General features: G+C 46.4%; 1 protein-coding gene across 2 annotated transcripts in view; it reads right to left on the reverse strand.

Moving 5' to 3' along the window:
• The window catches only part of prex2 (phosphatidylinositol-3,4,5-trisphosphate-dependent Rac exchange factor 2), a 230,805-nt gene that overhangs the window by 71,735 nt on the left and 144,822 nt on the right, over positions 1–14,248 (reverse strand). For both annotated transcript variants that reach the window (XM_042308946.1, XM_042308947.1), the window contains exons 26-29: positions 12,480–12,662; positions 11,777–11,871; positions 8,646–8,728; positions 2,433–2,523 (exon numbers count right to left, since the gene is read on the reverse strand). In XM_042308946.1, the coding sequence (XP_042164880.1) occupies positions 2,433–2,523; positions 8,646–8,728; positions 11,777–11,871; positions 12,480–12,662 (452 nt within the window). The remainder of the gene's footprint in view (positions 1–2,432; positions 2,524–8,645; positions 8,729–11,776; positions 11,872–12,479; positions 12,663–14,248) is intronic.

Consider the following 14,248-nt stretch of genomic DNA (forward strand, 5'->3'; position numbering starts at 1 on the left):
GGATATGAGAGGAACAGAGGGAAGGGTACAGAGGAACAGAAGAAGGATATGAGAGGAACAGAGAGAAGGGAAGGATACAGAGGGATATGAGAGGAACAGAGAGAAGGGTGAGAGGAACAGAGGGATATGAGAGGAACAGAGAGAAGGGTACAGAGGGATATGAGAGGAACAGAGAGAAGGGTACAGAGGGATATGAGAGGAACAGAGAGAAGGGTACAGAGGGATATGAGAGGAACAGAGGGAAGGGTACAGAGGGATATGAGAGGAACAGAGAGAAGGGAAGGGTACAGAGGGATATGAGAGGAACAGAGGGAAGGGTACAGAGGGATATGAGAGGAACAGAGAGAAGGGTACAGAGGGATATGAGAGGAACAGAGAGAAGAGTACAGAGGGATATGAGAGGAACGGAGAGAAGGGTACATAGGGATATGAGAGGAACAGAGAGAAGGGTACAGAGGGATATGAGAGGAACAGGGAGAAGGGAAGGATACATAGTGATATGAGAGGAACAGAGAGAAGGGAAGGGTACAGAGGGATATGAGAGGAACGGAGAGAAGGGTCCAGAGGGATATGAGAGGAACAGAGAGAAGGGTACAGAGGGATATGAGAGGAACAGAGGGAAGGGTACAGAGGGATATGAGAGGAACAGAGAGAAGGATACAGAGGGATATGAGAGTATCAGAGAGAAGGGTACAGAGGGATATGAGAGGAACAGAGAGAAGGGTACAGAGGGATATGAGAGGAACAGAGAGAAGGATACAGAGGGATATGAGAGGAACAGAGAGAAGGGTACAGAGGGATATGAGAGGAACAGAGAGAAGGGAAGGGTACAGAGGGATATGAGAGGAACAGAGAGAAGGGAAGGGTACAGAGGGATATGAGAGGAACGGAGAGAAGGTTACAGAGGGATATGAGTGGAACAGAGAGACAGACGGGTACAGAGGGATATGAGAGGAACAGAGAGAAGGGTACAGAGGGATATGAGAGGAACAGAGAGAAGGGTACAGAGGGATATGAGAGGAACAGAGGGAAGGGAAGGATGGAGGGAGGGAGGGAGAGTGCGAAAGAGGAGGGCACAGAGGGAGTGTAATAGGAGAGATGAACAGAGGGGTGGAGGGCACGTATGCAAGCCTGTGCATGCACACACATACACACACACAGGAGGTAGCAGCCCTGTGAGGGAGGCTGCAGTGTTTTAAGGTCCTGTTTCCTCTCAAACTCTTTCTTTCCTTTGAGAGAAGGAGCGATGGATGGATGGAGGGAGGGAGGGAGGGATACTGGGTCTGGAGTCTCTCCAATGTTATCTTGCTTCTCCAAGCTCTAATAAGCACAGCTACACCCCAGCTAAAAACACTACAAAAACACTAACAAAACCATACAAAAACAGCTCTTACAGGAAAAGGGAGGAGAAAAAAATATATATATACCACCATGCCAGAGAAAGGGATGCATGTGGAGAGGGAGGGGATGGAATGGAGGGAGGAGAAGAAAGGATGGAGTTTTTCCTCCCATTGAAAGGCAAACATCCCCAGAGTGTTCTTTTTTCCCTTCTGTTTCTTCCGCCGACCAAACCCATCTGGTTCCAGGAGGCTAGGGTCGGGCCTGTTTGGTTCTCGGCTAAGTATTGACAGTATGACCCAGTTGTATGTAAGAGACAACCCTCCGTCTTCGCCTGGCAATCCTCGCCAAAAGTAGTGCACTACAAAGTTAATAAGGTGCACACTGAAAGACAACCCCTCCGTCTTTACCTCGTAGTCCTCGTCAAAAGTAGTGCACTACAAAGTTAATAAGGTGCACACTGAAAGACAACCCCTCCGTCTTTACCTCGTAGTCCTCGTCAAAAGTAGTGCACTACAAAGTTAATAAGGTGCACACTGAAAGACAACCCCTCCGTCTTTACCTCGTAGTCCTCGTCAAAAGTAGTGCACTACAAAGTTAATAAGGTGCACACTGAAAGACAACCCCTCCGTCTTTACCTCGTAGTCCTCGTCAAAAGTAGTGCACTACAAAGTTAATAAGGTGCACACTGAAAGACAACCCCTCCGTCTTTACCTCGTAGTCATCGTCAAAAGTAGTGCACTACAAAGTTAATAAGGTGCACACTGAAAGACAACCCCTCCGTCTTTACCTCGTAGTCCTCGTCAAAAGTAGTGCACTACAAAGTTAATAAGGTGCACACTGAAAGACAACCCCTACGTCTTTACCTCGTAGTCCTCGTCAAAAGTAGTGCACTACAAAGTTAATAAGGTGCACACTGAAAGACAACCCCTCCGTCTTTACCTCGTAGTCCTCGTCAAAAGTAGTGCACTACAAAGTTAATAAGGTGCACACTGAAAGACAACCCCTCCGTCTTTACCTCGTAGTCCTCGTCAAAAGTAGTGCACTACAAAGTTAATAAGGTGCACACTGAAAGACAACCCCTCCGTCTTTACCTTGTAGTCCTCGTCCAGGTGTGAAACACTTGGTCTGTTCAAAGGCCTTGGCCACCACCGCTCCCTTCAGCAGACTGGTGATGGACTCCACCTGAAGAGAAACAGAGAGACAGACGAAGAGAGAGAGAGACAGAGACACAGTGAGACAGAGACAGAAACATACACTACTGATGAGATGTGTTCTGTTAGCAGGGGGTTGGGGGTGTGTGCTTGTGTATCGGTAATGGTGCTGTTCCAGTTCTTTCTTCGTGATTTTAGGCAGTTCAATTCATGGAATCGAATGTAGTTACAGTGAAAAGTTTGGACACACCTCCTCATTCAAGGGTTTTTCAGATAAAAAAATTTTTTTTTACATTGTGGAATAAGAGTGAAGACATCAAAACTAGCAAATAACACATTTGGAATCATGTAGTAACAAAAAAGTGTTAAACAAATCCAAATATATTTTAGATTCTTCAAAGAAGGCACCCTTTGCCTTTCCTTCTTAACGCGTTTGAGCCAATCAGTTGTGTTGCGACAAGGTAGGAGCGGTATACAGAAGATAGCCCTATTTTGGTTACTACATGGCTCCATATGTGTTATTTCATAGTTTTGACGTCGTCACTAGTATTCGACAATGCAGAAAATAGTCAAAAATAAAGAAAAACCCTGGTGTCCAAACCTTTGACTTGTAATGGATGTACGTCAAAGTTAGAAATGTTGTGTTCACTGAATGGCGTGCCAGAACTGTCGAGAATGTATGACGTTATTGTGTGGGTCCAGTCGGTCTGAGGTTGTTGTGCTTGTTTAGTCTGTTTTTCATGTCTTACTATTCCATCTCCTGTGAAATGGCTGGCTGGGTGCATTTACATCTATGTTCCATAATTGAAAGCTTGAATCAGGGGAACTTAGTAGATAGTGTAGGATAGACATACACAAATCAAAATGACACCTGACCTTACCATGCCTCTCCTTTATCTGCTGATGCAGGTGAACCTGACGATAGAAATGCCGTAGCGGCAGGTAGCCTAGTGGTTAGAGCGTTGGGCCAGTAACCGAACGGTTGCTAGATCGAATCCCCGAGCTGACAAGGTAAAAACCTGTTGTCCAGCCCCTGAACAAGGCAGTTAACCCACTGTTCCTAGGCCGTCATTGTAAATAAGAATTTGTTCTTAGGCGAAGCATGAATATGTTGGCTACATGAAGAAACATTTAATGTAGCCAAAAATTACAGGGTCCCATACAGTGGAGGCCAGAATGACAGATTTGTACCTTGTCAGCTCGGGGATTTGAACTTGCATCCTTTCGGGTACTAGTCCAAAACTCTAACCACTAGGTAGCCTAGTGGACACAACTTCTGCAAGTCTTGCATCAGCGGATACTGCGATAGCACTGGACTGTGCCAGTGTCCACTCCGTAAAACAGATTTTGGTCAGAGACCAGATCTCTTTCATTTCTGAGATAACTGCTCAGTTCAGGCAGGCAGTTCAAGTAAAAGCTGCTGAGCCGGGAGAAGTGCCCTGTGACGTCTGCATCGGGACGAAGCTCAAGGCTCTGAAATCCTGCCCGGTGTGTCTAACTCACCTGCAGCCTGCATCAGGTAGCCGCAGCCTTAAAGAAACACAAGCTGATCGACCCCCGTGAAGAACCTGGAAGACATGATGTGCAAGAAGCACGACAGACTCCTTGGAGCTGTTCTATAGGACTGACCAGATGTGTGTGTGCCAGTTCTACACCGAGCCAGACCACAAGAGTCACCCCATTGTCCCTCTAGAGGAAGAGTATGGGGAGAGGAAGGAGGAAGACGGAGGCACAGGTGCAGCAGATGATCCAGGAGCGACAACAGAAGGTTCAGGAGATTAACGAGTCCATAGAGCTCAGCAAGAGAGACGCGGAGAGAGAGAGAGAGAGAGAGAGATAGGAGACAGCGTGCAGATGCAGCTCTTCACTGATCTGATGGATCTCATTAAGGGAAGTCAGGCCCAGCTCATTGAGGTGATTGAGGGGAAGCAGACTGCAGCAGAGAGGCAGGGTAAAGGGTTCATTAGAGAGCTGGAGCAGGAAATCACTGTGCTACTGACGGGAAGCACTGAGCTGAAGCAGCCGTCGTGCACCGAGGACTGGTCTAAGATCAGTGTCTATAGCCAGGTGTGTGAGGGAGAGATTAAGAGAGCTGTGTCTCAGAGAGAGCAGATGGAGAAAGACTGTGTCCCAGCTGCAGGAGAAACCGATGAACGAACTGTAAGACGTCGCGTGATGCTGAGCTGAAGGGTAGGTAGCAGTATGAAGTGGACCCTAGACCCTAAAACAGCACATCCCAATCTTACCGTCTCTAAGGATGGTAAACCATTGGAGCATTGAAGCAAAAAAAGGGAATGTTTATGACTACCCAGGGAGGTTTGGTAATGTTACTTGTGTCCTTGGCAAAGAGGGCTTCTCCTCAGGGAGATTCTATTATGAGGTGCTAGTCAGGAATAAGACCAAGTGGCAGTTAGGAGTGGCCAGAGTCCCTCGGCAGGATGGGTAAAGCTCCATTTAGCCGGGAAAATGGAGTCTGGACTGTGGGGCTGAGGTCTAGAAATGAGTACCAGGCTATCTCAAGCTCAATTGTCCGCCTCTCTCTAAGTAAGAAGCCCCAGAAGGTGGGGGTGTTGGTGGATTATGAGGGGGGGTCAGGTCTCCTTTTATGATGCAGGGGGGACAGGTTTCCTGGCTTACAAGTGAGGACATATCTCCTTGTCATATCTACTCTTTCACTGGCTGCACCCTCACTGTGAAACTCTACCCATACCTCTGCCCCTGTTATAAAAAGGCTGAAAACGCAGACCTGCTGGTCATTTCTTCTGTCACAGTCTGGGACAAAGACTCAGAACCAGACTCTGTCTGTTTGTCAGACACAGACTGAACTTTACCCTCCCAGTCAGATGATCGTTGTTCGATGATCATGGAGATTCCAGAATGAAATGAAATGTCATGAAATTGTTTTCTTTCTTTGTGCAAGAGGAAACACTGCACTGAAACACTGTACTGCACTTCCAGAAACTGCACTTCCAGATACTGCACTTCCAGAAACTGCACTTCCAGAAACTGCACTTCCAGATACTGCACTTCCAGATACTGCACTTCCAGAAACTGCACTTCCAGAAACTGCACTTCCAGATACTGCACTTCCAGATACTGCACTTCCAGATACTGCACTTCCAGATACTGCACTTCCAGATACTGCACTTCCAGAAACTGCACTTCCAGATACTGCACTTCCAGAAACTGCACTTCCAGAAACTGCACTTCCAGATACTGCACTTCCAGAAACTGCACTGAAACACTGTACTGCACTTCCAGAAACTGCACTTCCAGAAACTGCACTTCCAGATACTGCACTTCCAGATACTGCACTTCCAGATACTGCACTTCCAGATACTGCACTTCCAGATACTGCACTGAAACACTGTACTGCACTTCCAGAAACTGCACTGAAACACTGTACTGCACTTCCAGAAACTGCACTTCTAGATACTGCACTTCCAGATACTGCACTGAAACACTGTACTGCACTTCCAGAAACTGCACTTCCAGAAACTACACTTCCAGATACTGCACTTCCAGATACTGCACTTCCAGATACTGCACTTCCAGAAACTGCACTTCCAGAAACTGCACTTCCAGATACTGCACTTCCAGATACTGCACTTCCAGAAACTGCACTTCCAGATACTGCACTTCCAGATACTGCACTTCCAGATACTGCACTTCCAGAAACTGCACTGAAACACTGTACTGCACTTCCAGAAACTGCACTTCCAGAAACTGCACTTCCAGATACTGCACTTCCAGATACTGCACTTCCAGATACTGCACTTCCAGATACTGCACTGAAACACTGTACTGCACTTCCAGAAACTGCACTGAAACACTGTACTGCACTTCTAGAAACTGCACTTCTAGATACTGCACTTCCAGATACTGCACTGAAACACTGTACTGCACTTCCAGAAACTACACTTACAGATACTGCACTTCCAGATACTGCACTTCCAGATACTGCACTTCCAGAAACTGCACTTCCAGATACTGCACTTCCAGATACTGCACTTCCAGATACTGCACTTCCAGAAACTGCACTTCCAGAAACTGCACTTCCAGATACTGCACTGAAACAATGTACTGCCCTTCCAGATACTGCACTTCCAGATACTGCACTTCCAGATACTGCACTTATACACTTAGAGCAATGTTTGGAGCTACGGCACAAGGTCTGGGAAGAATTTTGGATTCTCTCAGAAATTTCAAAAGGGGGAGAAAACATTTTCACGGGGAGGGTCAGACAACCTCTTCGGACAGACAACTGTCCCTACAAATCATGAGTTTGGGTAGGCGGGGCTTAAAATGCGGGCGGGAATTGAGCTCATGTTTTATCTAGGGAAATAAGTGGATACAGCAGTGATGTCTCCGGTGACGCCGACTCATCCGTTCTACCCCAACTGACGCCGGACCTTCTACAGAGGTGTTAAGCCAGAAACACTGGAACATCATGGGAGGCAACAAGTCTGTCTAGAGAGACTACACTTGTCCTGTGCTGAACATACAGTCTTTGTATTGGAGATGGGAGGAGAAAATACTATTTGGGTTGGGGGAAGGGGGTCTTTTGATGTATCCGATATGTCTGATGATCTCTATAATATATTCAATATGCTGGATCTCTATGTCACTTTTAAAAATTTTATTTAATTTTTTTAACCCCCTTTTTCTCCCCAATTTCGTGGTATCCAATTGTTAGTAGTTACTATCTTGTCTCATCGCTACAACTCCCGTACGGGCTCGGGAGAGACGAAGGTCGAAAGCCATGCGTCCTCCGAAACACAACCCAACCAAGCCGCACTGCTTCTTAACACAGTGCACCTCCAACCCGGAAGCCAGCCGCACCAATGTGTCGGAGGAAACACCGTGCACCTGGCGACCTGGTTAGCATGCACTGCGCCCGGCCCGCCACAGGAGTCACTGGTGCGCGATGAGACAAGGATATCCCTACCGGCCAAACCCTCCCTAACTCGGACGACGCTAGGCCAATTGTGCGTCGCCCCACGGACCTCCCGGTCGCGATCCCAGAGTCTCTGGTGGCATAACATGCTCTGTGATGCAGTGCCCTAGACCACTGCGCCACTCGGGAGGCCTCAGTGTCACTCTTATGAGGAATATAAAAATACAACAACTAGAAATATCTCAAAGATGAAAACTACGGTCTTCTTTCCTACGGTGTGCACTTCAGTGATAAGGGAAGTGTGTGTGTTTGGGTAATCACTGTGTCCATAATTAAATTCCATTGCATGAATTTAACTCCCGTCAAATCTTGATGAACTGGAACAGCTCTGCCGCTCATACACAAACACGCACCCCTAACTCCTGCTAACAGATCACATCTCATCTGTCGTGTATAAACAAAGCCCGGGAAGCTGGCCTACAATAAAACAAACGAGGCAGGAAAGGAAAGGAGCGGAAAGTGCCGAGGCAGCAGCGGACCCCATCCTGTACGTTTACTGCCCATGGATGGAGACAGATACGTTCAACGGGCTCTTTCAACCCAGTGGAAACGTCTCCCAGGAGTGTTTGTGCGTGGTGGGGAGAGTGTGTGTCAAAGGGGCCATGCTATCGTACTCCCCAGAGTGTGAGAGAGGTTAGGGGTCAAGGTTAGGCTACCCTGATGTATGTAGACCAGTGGTTGGGTGGGCCGGCCCGCCAGACATGTGATAGTAAATCAACAGAGGTGATAGGTCAGAAGGAAAAAACCTAAATATCCCAGGAAACCACAAACATGAAATCTAAGAAACCAAAACAACATCTCATACCCATATGGATTTCTAGGAAGTCAGGGAAGGAGGACGTAGCCTTAGCAACGGCAGATTCATTTAATTTACGAAATCTAATTCCAGTAGGCAACAAGTGGGGCTGATGTCAAACAGTACAATTAACCTGCGTCCCAAAAGGAAACATATTCCCTCTATAGCGTACTACTTATGACCATGATCCATAGGGAATAGGGTGCAATTTGGGAGGCAAATGTATTATTGTATTGTACTATACGACATTGTCCAATGTCCACTGATTTTATTTACTTCACAATTTGAAATGTTACACCTCTCCCTTGTGTCCATAATCTGTAGTAGCAATGAGTCTGTTAACAGTACCACCGCCATGGGACGATGCCCACTGGGATTTGTTATAGGGCTCAGTTCCCACCTGGCTGAAGAGATGCTCCAGAAAGCTGTGTAGTTTCTTCTGCTTATCATGAGATATCCAAACACTGGCAGGCATCTCGTCTCCTATAGGACAACATTCATAATCATCAGTCAGCATTAGACGCAGACACATACACACACACACACACACACACACACACACACACACACACACACACACACGCACACACACGCAGCCCTGTGTCCAGTCCAATCGCCTGTCTGTGTCCATCTGTCTGTCAGATCTCGGTCACAGCTGTAAAGATCCTGCCAAAACCATCTCCATGCTAAATTCATAGCCATTATATGCTAATTGCTAAGTGAGGGCCTGTAAACCACAATGACAGTGTGTGTGTGTGTGTGTGTGTGTGTGTGTGTGTGTGTGTGTGTGTGTGTGTGTGTGTGTGTGTGTGTGTGTGTGTGTGTGTGAGTGAGTGATAGCTCTCTGGCAGACAGCAGACAGATACAGGGATCGATATTTGACTTTTTTCCCTTACAGAAAAAACAAATGATTTCACATGTGGAAAATCACATGAATTCACACACAATTTCACATGTGAAATCATGTGAAAACATGCGTTTTTGGAACACTTCATGTGGTTTTTTTTGTAAGGGTTGACACAGCTGTGGGTTGACCCAGCCAAACGCCTGCCATACCCAATCATACTAATCCACAGGCTTTCCGTTCACATGGGTTGCACCCCAAATGGCACCCTATTCCCTATATAGTGCACTACTTTCGACCAGGGACCATGCGGCTCTGGTCAAAAGTCGTGCACTATGTAGGGAACAGGGCGCCATTTGAGACACGCATTAGATTCAAAGCCATAATCATGTAGCCAGGTCATAATCAAGTCCTGTCAGTCAGATGTGTGTTATTATACCTTGTGGTTGAATAGGGAAAATGGAACAAGTATTGTGCGGTCTAAAGTAGGCCTTGAACTTGTGTCCTGTATAGTAAATAGTACGTATCATGTGTGGCGTTATTGTATAGGACTACTGTGGACAGAGGGAAGAAAAGGACGTGTGTTCTGTTCTGTTCATTGAGCTGGGTTCAAACTTGGTTGAAGTTCATTTCAAGCTTGCTCTTTTGTTGACATGATTATGGAAGATGAAGTTGGGTGCAAATACCCAAAAGGGCCACTAGACAAATAACATAAATCCTTGAAGGTTAACAAAATTCTGTTAGTTTACTGGTAAACTTTGAAAGTTTCCAGTAATATACCCTCGATTTGCAACCCTAATCCTGAATGGTGTTACTACTGTGGACAGACAGGTGAGGCATTAGCAGTATACTTTGGTCATTTATAACATTACAACTACTTCCACGGTAAATCATTCACGTGTGTTATGTAATTTATATCTGTGGTGTATATGTGTGTGTGTGTGGGGGGGTGACTTGGATTACAGGGTTCTGCTTACTGGAGTCTGTGTGTATGTGACTGCATTGACTAGTTACCTGAGTCCATCTCATCAAAGTGTGTGTGTGTGTGTAGTGGTTACCTAAGTCCATCTCATCAAAGTGTGTGTGTGTGTGTAGTGGTTACCTAAGTCCATCTCATCAAAGTGTGTGTGTGTGTGTAGTGGTTACCTGAGTCCATCTCATCAAAGTGTGTGTGTGTAGTGGTTACCTAAGTCCATCTCATCAAAGTGTGTGTGTGTGTGTAGTGGTTACCTAAGTCCATCTCATCAAAGTGTGTGTGTGTGTGTAGTGGTTACCTAAGTCCATCTCATCAAAGTGTGTGTGTGTGTGTAGTGGTTACCTAAGTCCATCTCATCAAAGTGTGTGTGTGTGTAGTGGTTACCTGAGTCCATCTCATCAAAGTGTGTGTGTGTGTGTAGTGGTTACCTGAGTCCATCTCATCACTGTGTGTGTGTGTGTGTGTAGTGGTTACCTGAGTCCATCTCATCACTGTGTGTGTGTGTGTGTAGTGGTTACCTGAGTCCATCTCATCACTGTGTGTGTGTGTAGTGGTTACCTGAGTCCATCTCATCACTGTGTGTGTGTGTGTGTGTGTAGTGGTTACCTGAGTCCATCTCATCACTGTGTGTGTGTGTGTGTGTGTAGTGGTTACCTGAGTCCATCTCATCACTGTGTGTGTGTGTGTGTGTGTGTGTAGTGGTTACCTGAGTCCATCTCATCACTGTGTGTGTGTGTGTGTGTGTGTAGTGGTTACCTGAGTCCATCTCATCACTGTGTGTGTGTGTGTGTAGTGGTTACCTGAGTCCATCTCATCACTGTGTGTGTGTGTGTAGTGGTTACCTGAGTCCATCTCATCACTGTGTGTGTGTGTGTGTGTAGTGGTTACCTGAGTCCATCTCATCACTGTGTGTGTGTGTGTGTGTGTAGTGGTTACCTGAGTCCATCTCATCACTGTGTGTGTGTGTGTGTGAGTGGTTACCTGAGTCCATCTCATCACTGTGTGTGTGTGTGTGTGTGTGTAGTGGTTACCTGAGTCCATCTCATCACTGTGTGTGTGTGTGTGTGTGTGTAGTGGTTACCTGAGTCCATCTCATCACTGTGTGTGTGTGTGTGTGTAGTGGTTACCTGAGTCCATCTCATCACTGTGTGTGTGTGTAGTGGTTACCTGAGTCCATCTCATCACTGTGTGTGTGTGTGTGTGTAGTGGTTACCTGAGTCCATCTCATCACTGTGTGTGTGTGTGTAGTGGTTACCTGAGTCCATCTCATCACTGTGTGTGTGTGTGTGTGTAGTGGTTACCTGAGTCCATCTCATCACTGTGTGTGTGTGTAGTGGTTACCTGAGTCCATCTCATCACTGTGTGTGTGTGTGTGTGTAGTGGTTACCTGAGTCCATCTCATCACTGTGTGTGTGTGTGTGTGTAGTGGTTACCTGAGTCCATCTCATCACTGTGTGTGTGTGTGTGTGTGTGTAGTGGTTACCTGAGTCCATCTCATCAAAGTGTGTGTGTGTGTGTGTAGTGGTTACCTGAGTCCATCTCATCACTGTGTGTGTGTGTGTGTGTAGTGGTTACCTGAGTCCATCTCATCAAAGTGTGTGTGTGTGTGTGTAGTGGTTACCTGAGTCCATCTCATCAAAGTGTGTGTGTGTGTGTGTAGTGGTTACCTGAGTCCATCTCATCACTGTGTGTGTGTGTGTGTAGTGGTTACCTGAGTCCATCTCATCACTGTGAACATAGGAGCTGCAGTGGCTGCTACAGATACTGGTGAAGGAAGCTATGGAGTTCCTGTTGCTGTTACAGTCACTGAAGAGAGACACAGAGAAAAACATGTTCCAGCAGCCCGTAGAAACACTATTACTGCCCTATAATACTAAAACCTGGTTACTGTCAATCTTTCTGGCGTCGTCCCAAATGGCACCCTATACCCTATGGACCTTGGTTAAAAGTAGAGAATACTTTGTGTTATGATATAGGGGGAAGGTTAGGGTTAGGACATAGACTAACACACTATCCAGTTGACACTACCACACTCCATTCCCCCAGGGGGCAGCAGCAACCTTGTCCAAGTGCTGAGCCTGCTTGATAAGCACGTCGGGTGCTGCCCATTAAGGTGATCAGTCAGAGTACCAGTTTGGAGAGCCGTGAGGCTGCTGGTGGGTTTGGTGGCCATGAGGTATTTTGTTAGTTCGGGCCTTTTGTATACATTTATTTTGGAGACACCATCTGAATGGAGAGGTCAAGACAAAGAGGTCAAGAAGGATCTAGACCTTCCTAACAGGTGCCATTTGGGATGCAACCTTTATGTTGCTGTTAGTCACAAGAACAACAGAGGGAGAAATGTTATTCACCAACAGGCTAATTGGCTACCAACTATATTCTCTCGCTCCATCCCTCCCTCTCTTGGTCATTACCTGTAGGAGTCTCTGTTGCTGATGGTGTCGTGTCCTGAGTCCTCCTGTTCGTCTCCGGCAACGTTGAAACACACCTTCTTTCCGTTCTTCTCTCCTCCTCGCTCTCCTTCGCTCTCCGCTGAGATGTAACTCTCTGGGGTCTTCATGTCTGAGGCAGGGGGGAGGGTGATGGAGGAGAGGAGGCTGGGAGAGAGAGAGAGAGAGAGGAGGGAAGGAGAGAGAGACCCGAGAGAGAAAATACAGGTTATTGAAAGTAGCCACACTCTACAGCCTTCCTGTAGCAGTCAAAAAGAACCATCACCAACTAACCAGGCAGAAGAGCATGACGACGAACATGGCTTCACTCCTCCAACCTTAACATCCTCTCAAAAGTGCAATGTCAAGTTGACTTTACACCGAAAACATGCCTTGTGGTGAAATAACACATTGTTTAACGTCATCAAGATGTGTGTGTGTGTGTTTGTGGGTGTGTGTGTGTATGTGTAATTGCGTATGTTAAGACATGAGCGAGTGAATGTGTCCGCACTTGCATGTGTGTGGAGGCCTATCATCGAATGTGTGTGCGTGCGCACGCATCACTCACACACCCACTGACAGTGAGAGCCAAACAAAGCTCCAACCTGTTTGTGCTAGTCTTCCTCACAACAACGCCAGCAGGCCAGAGGTCCTCCAAATATGAATAACTTCAAACATGCACAGCCAGCTGCGTCAACAGCCTAAACTCAACACACACCAGCCCCTCCACTCAGCCTCTCGCTCTGCATGCCTGGGTTCTATCAGGGGCTTTGTGGAGGAAGAGGATCAGAGCGCGATAGTGCGTTCCAAATGGCACCCTGTTCCCTACGTAGTAGTACACGATTGGGAATATTGTGCCATTTAGCATGCAGACCGGGATATTTTCACAGAACTACAGCAACACATGGAGTCATTTAGAGCCATATTTCCAATAAATGCCAGGCTTGGACTTCCTGACTGGCCTATATACAGAAAAACACTAACACGCCATGTCTGTTTGCATTTCAGACTAATTCCATTCATGTCCGTCACTGCGTATATTTTCCGTTGTGTCACGTTTCAGGCTTTACTTGAGACTGTTTCATTTTGGCGGAGTTAACAGACTGCCCTCATGTCCTCTCACATCACATGATAGATGATACAGGCTCTATCATTTCAAAAGTCCTGTCGTTTTCCCCTTTAATCCATCCTGACATCTATCCATTCAGAGAAGGAGAAACGGAGACCTGCCATCATTAAATCCCACTCCAGATGCCACAACAATGCCCCTCTAGAATGCAGTGGCATTCCATTGCCATGGAGAAGGTTCCAGGCCCCGTGATTGGCTGGTAGTATATAAGGAAGTGTAAGCAGCTTAGGGCTTGTGTGCAGGGCATCAGAGGGAGCAGGGAGAAATGCAGTATTCAGACCCCTTCACGTTTTCCACATTTTGTTACAGCCTTATTCTAAAATGGATACTTTTTTCCCCTACTACACACAATAATTCATAATGACAAAGCAAAAACTTGTTTTCTCCTTCACATCTATGAATTATGTAAACAATTTAAACAGAAATACATTATTTACATAAGTATTCAGAACCTTTGCCAAGAGTCTCGAAAATGAGCTCAGGTGCATCCTGTTTCCATTGACCATCCTTGAGGTGTTTATACAACTTGATTGGCGTCCACCTGTGGTAAATTCAATTGATTGGACATGATTTGGAAAGGCACACACCTATCTATATAAGGTCCCACAGTAGACAGTACATGTCA

Source organism: Oncorhynchus tshawytscha, linkage group LG29, assembly GCF_018296145.1.
Source record: "Oncorhynchus tshawytscha isolate Ot180627B linkage group LG29, Otsh_v2.0, whole genome shotgun sequence".
Classification (NCBI taxonomy): domain Eukaryota; kingdom Metazoa; phylum Chordata; class Actinopteri; order Salmoniformes; family Salmonidae; genus Oncorhynchus; species Oncorhynchus tshawytscha.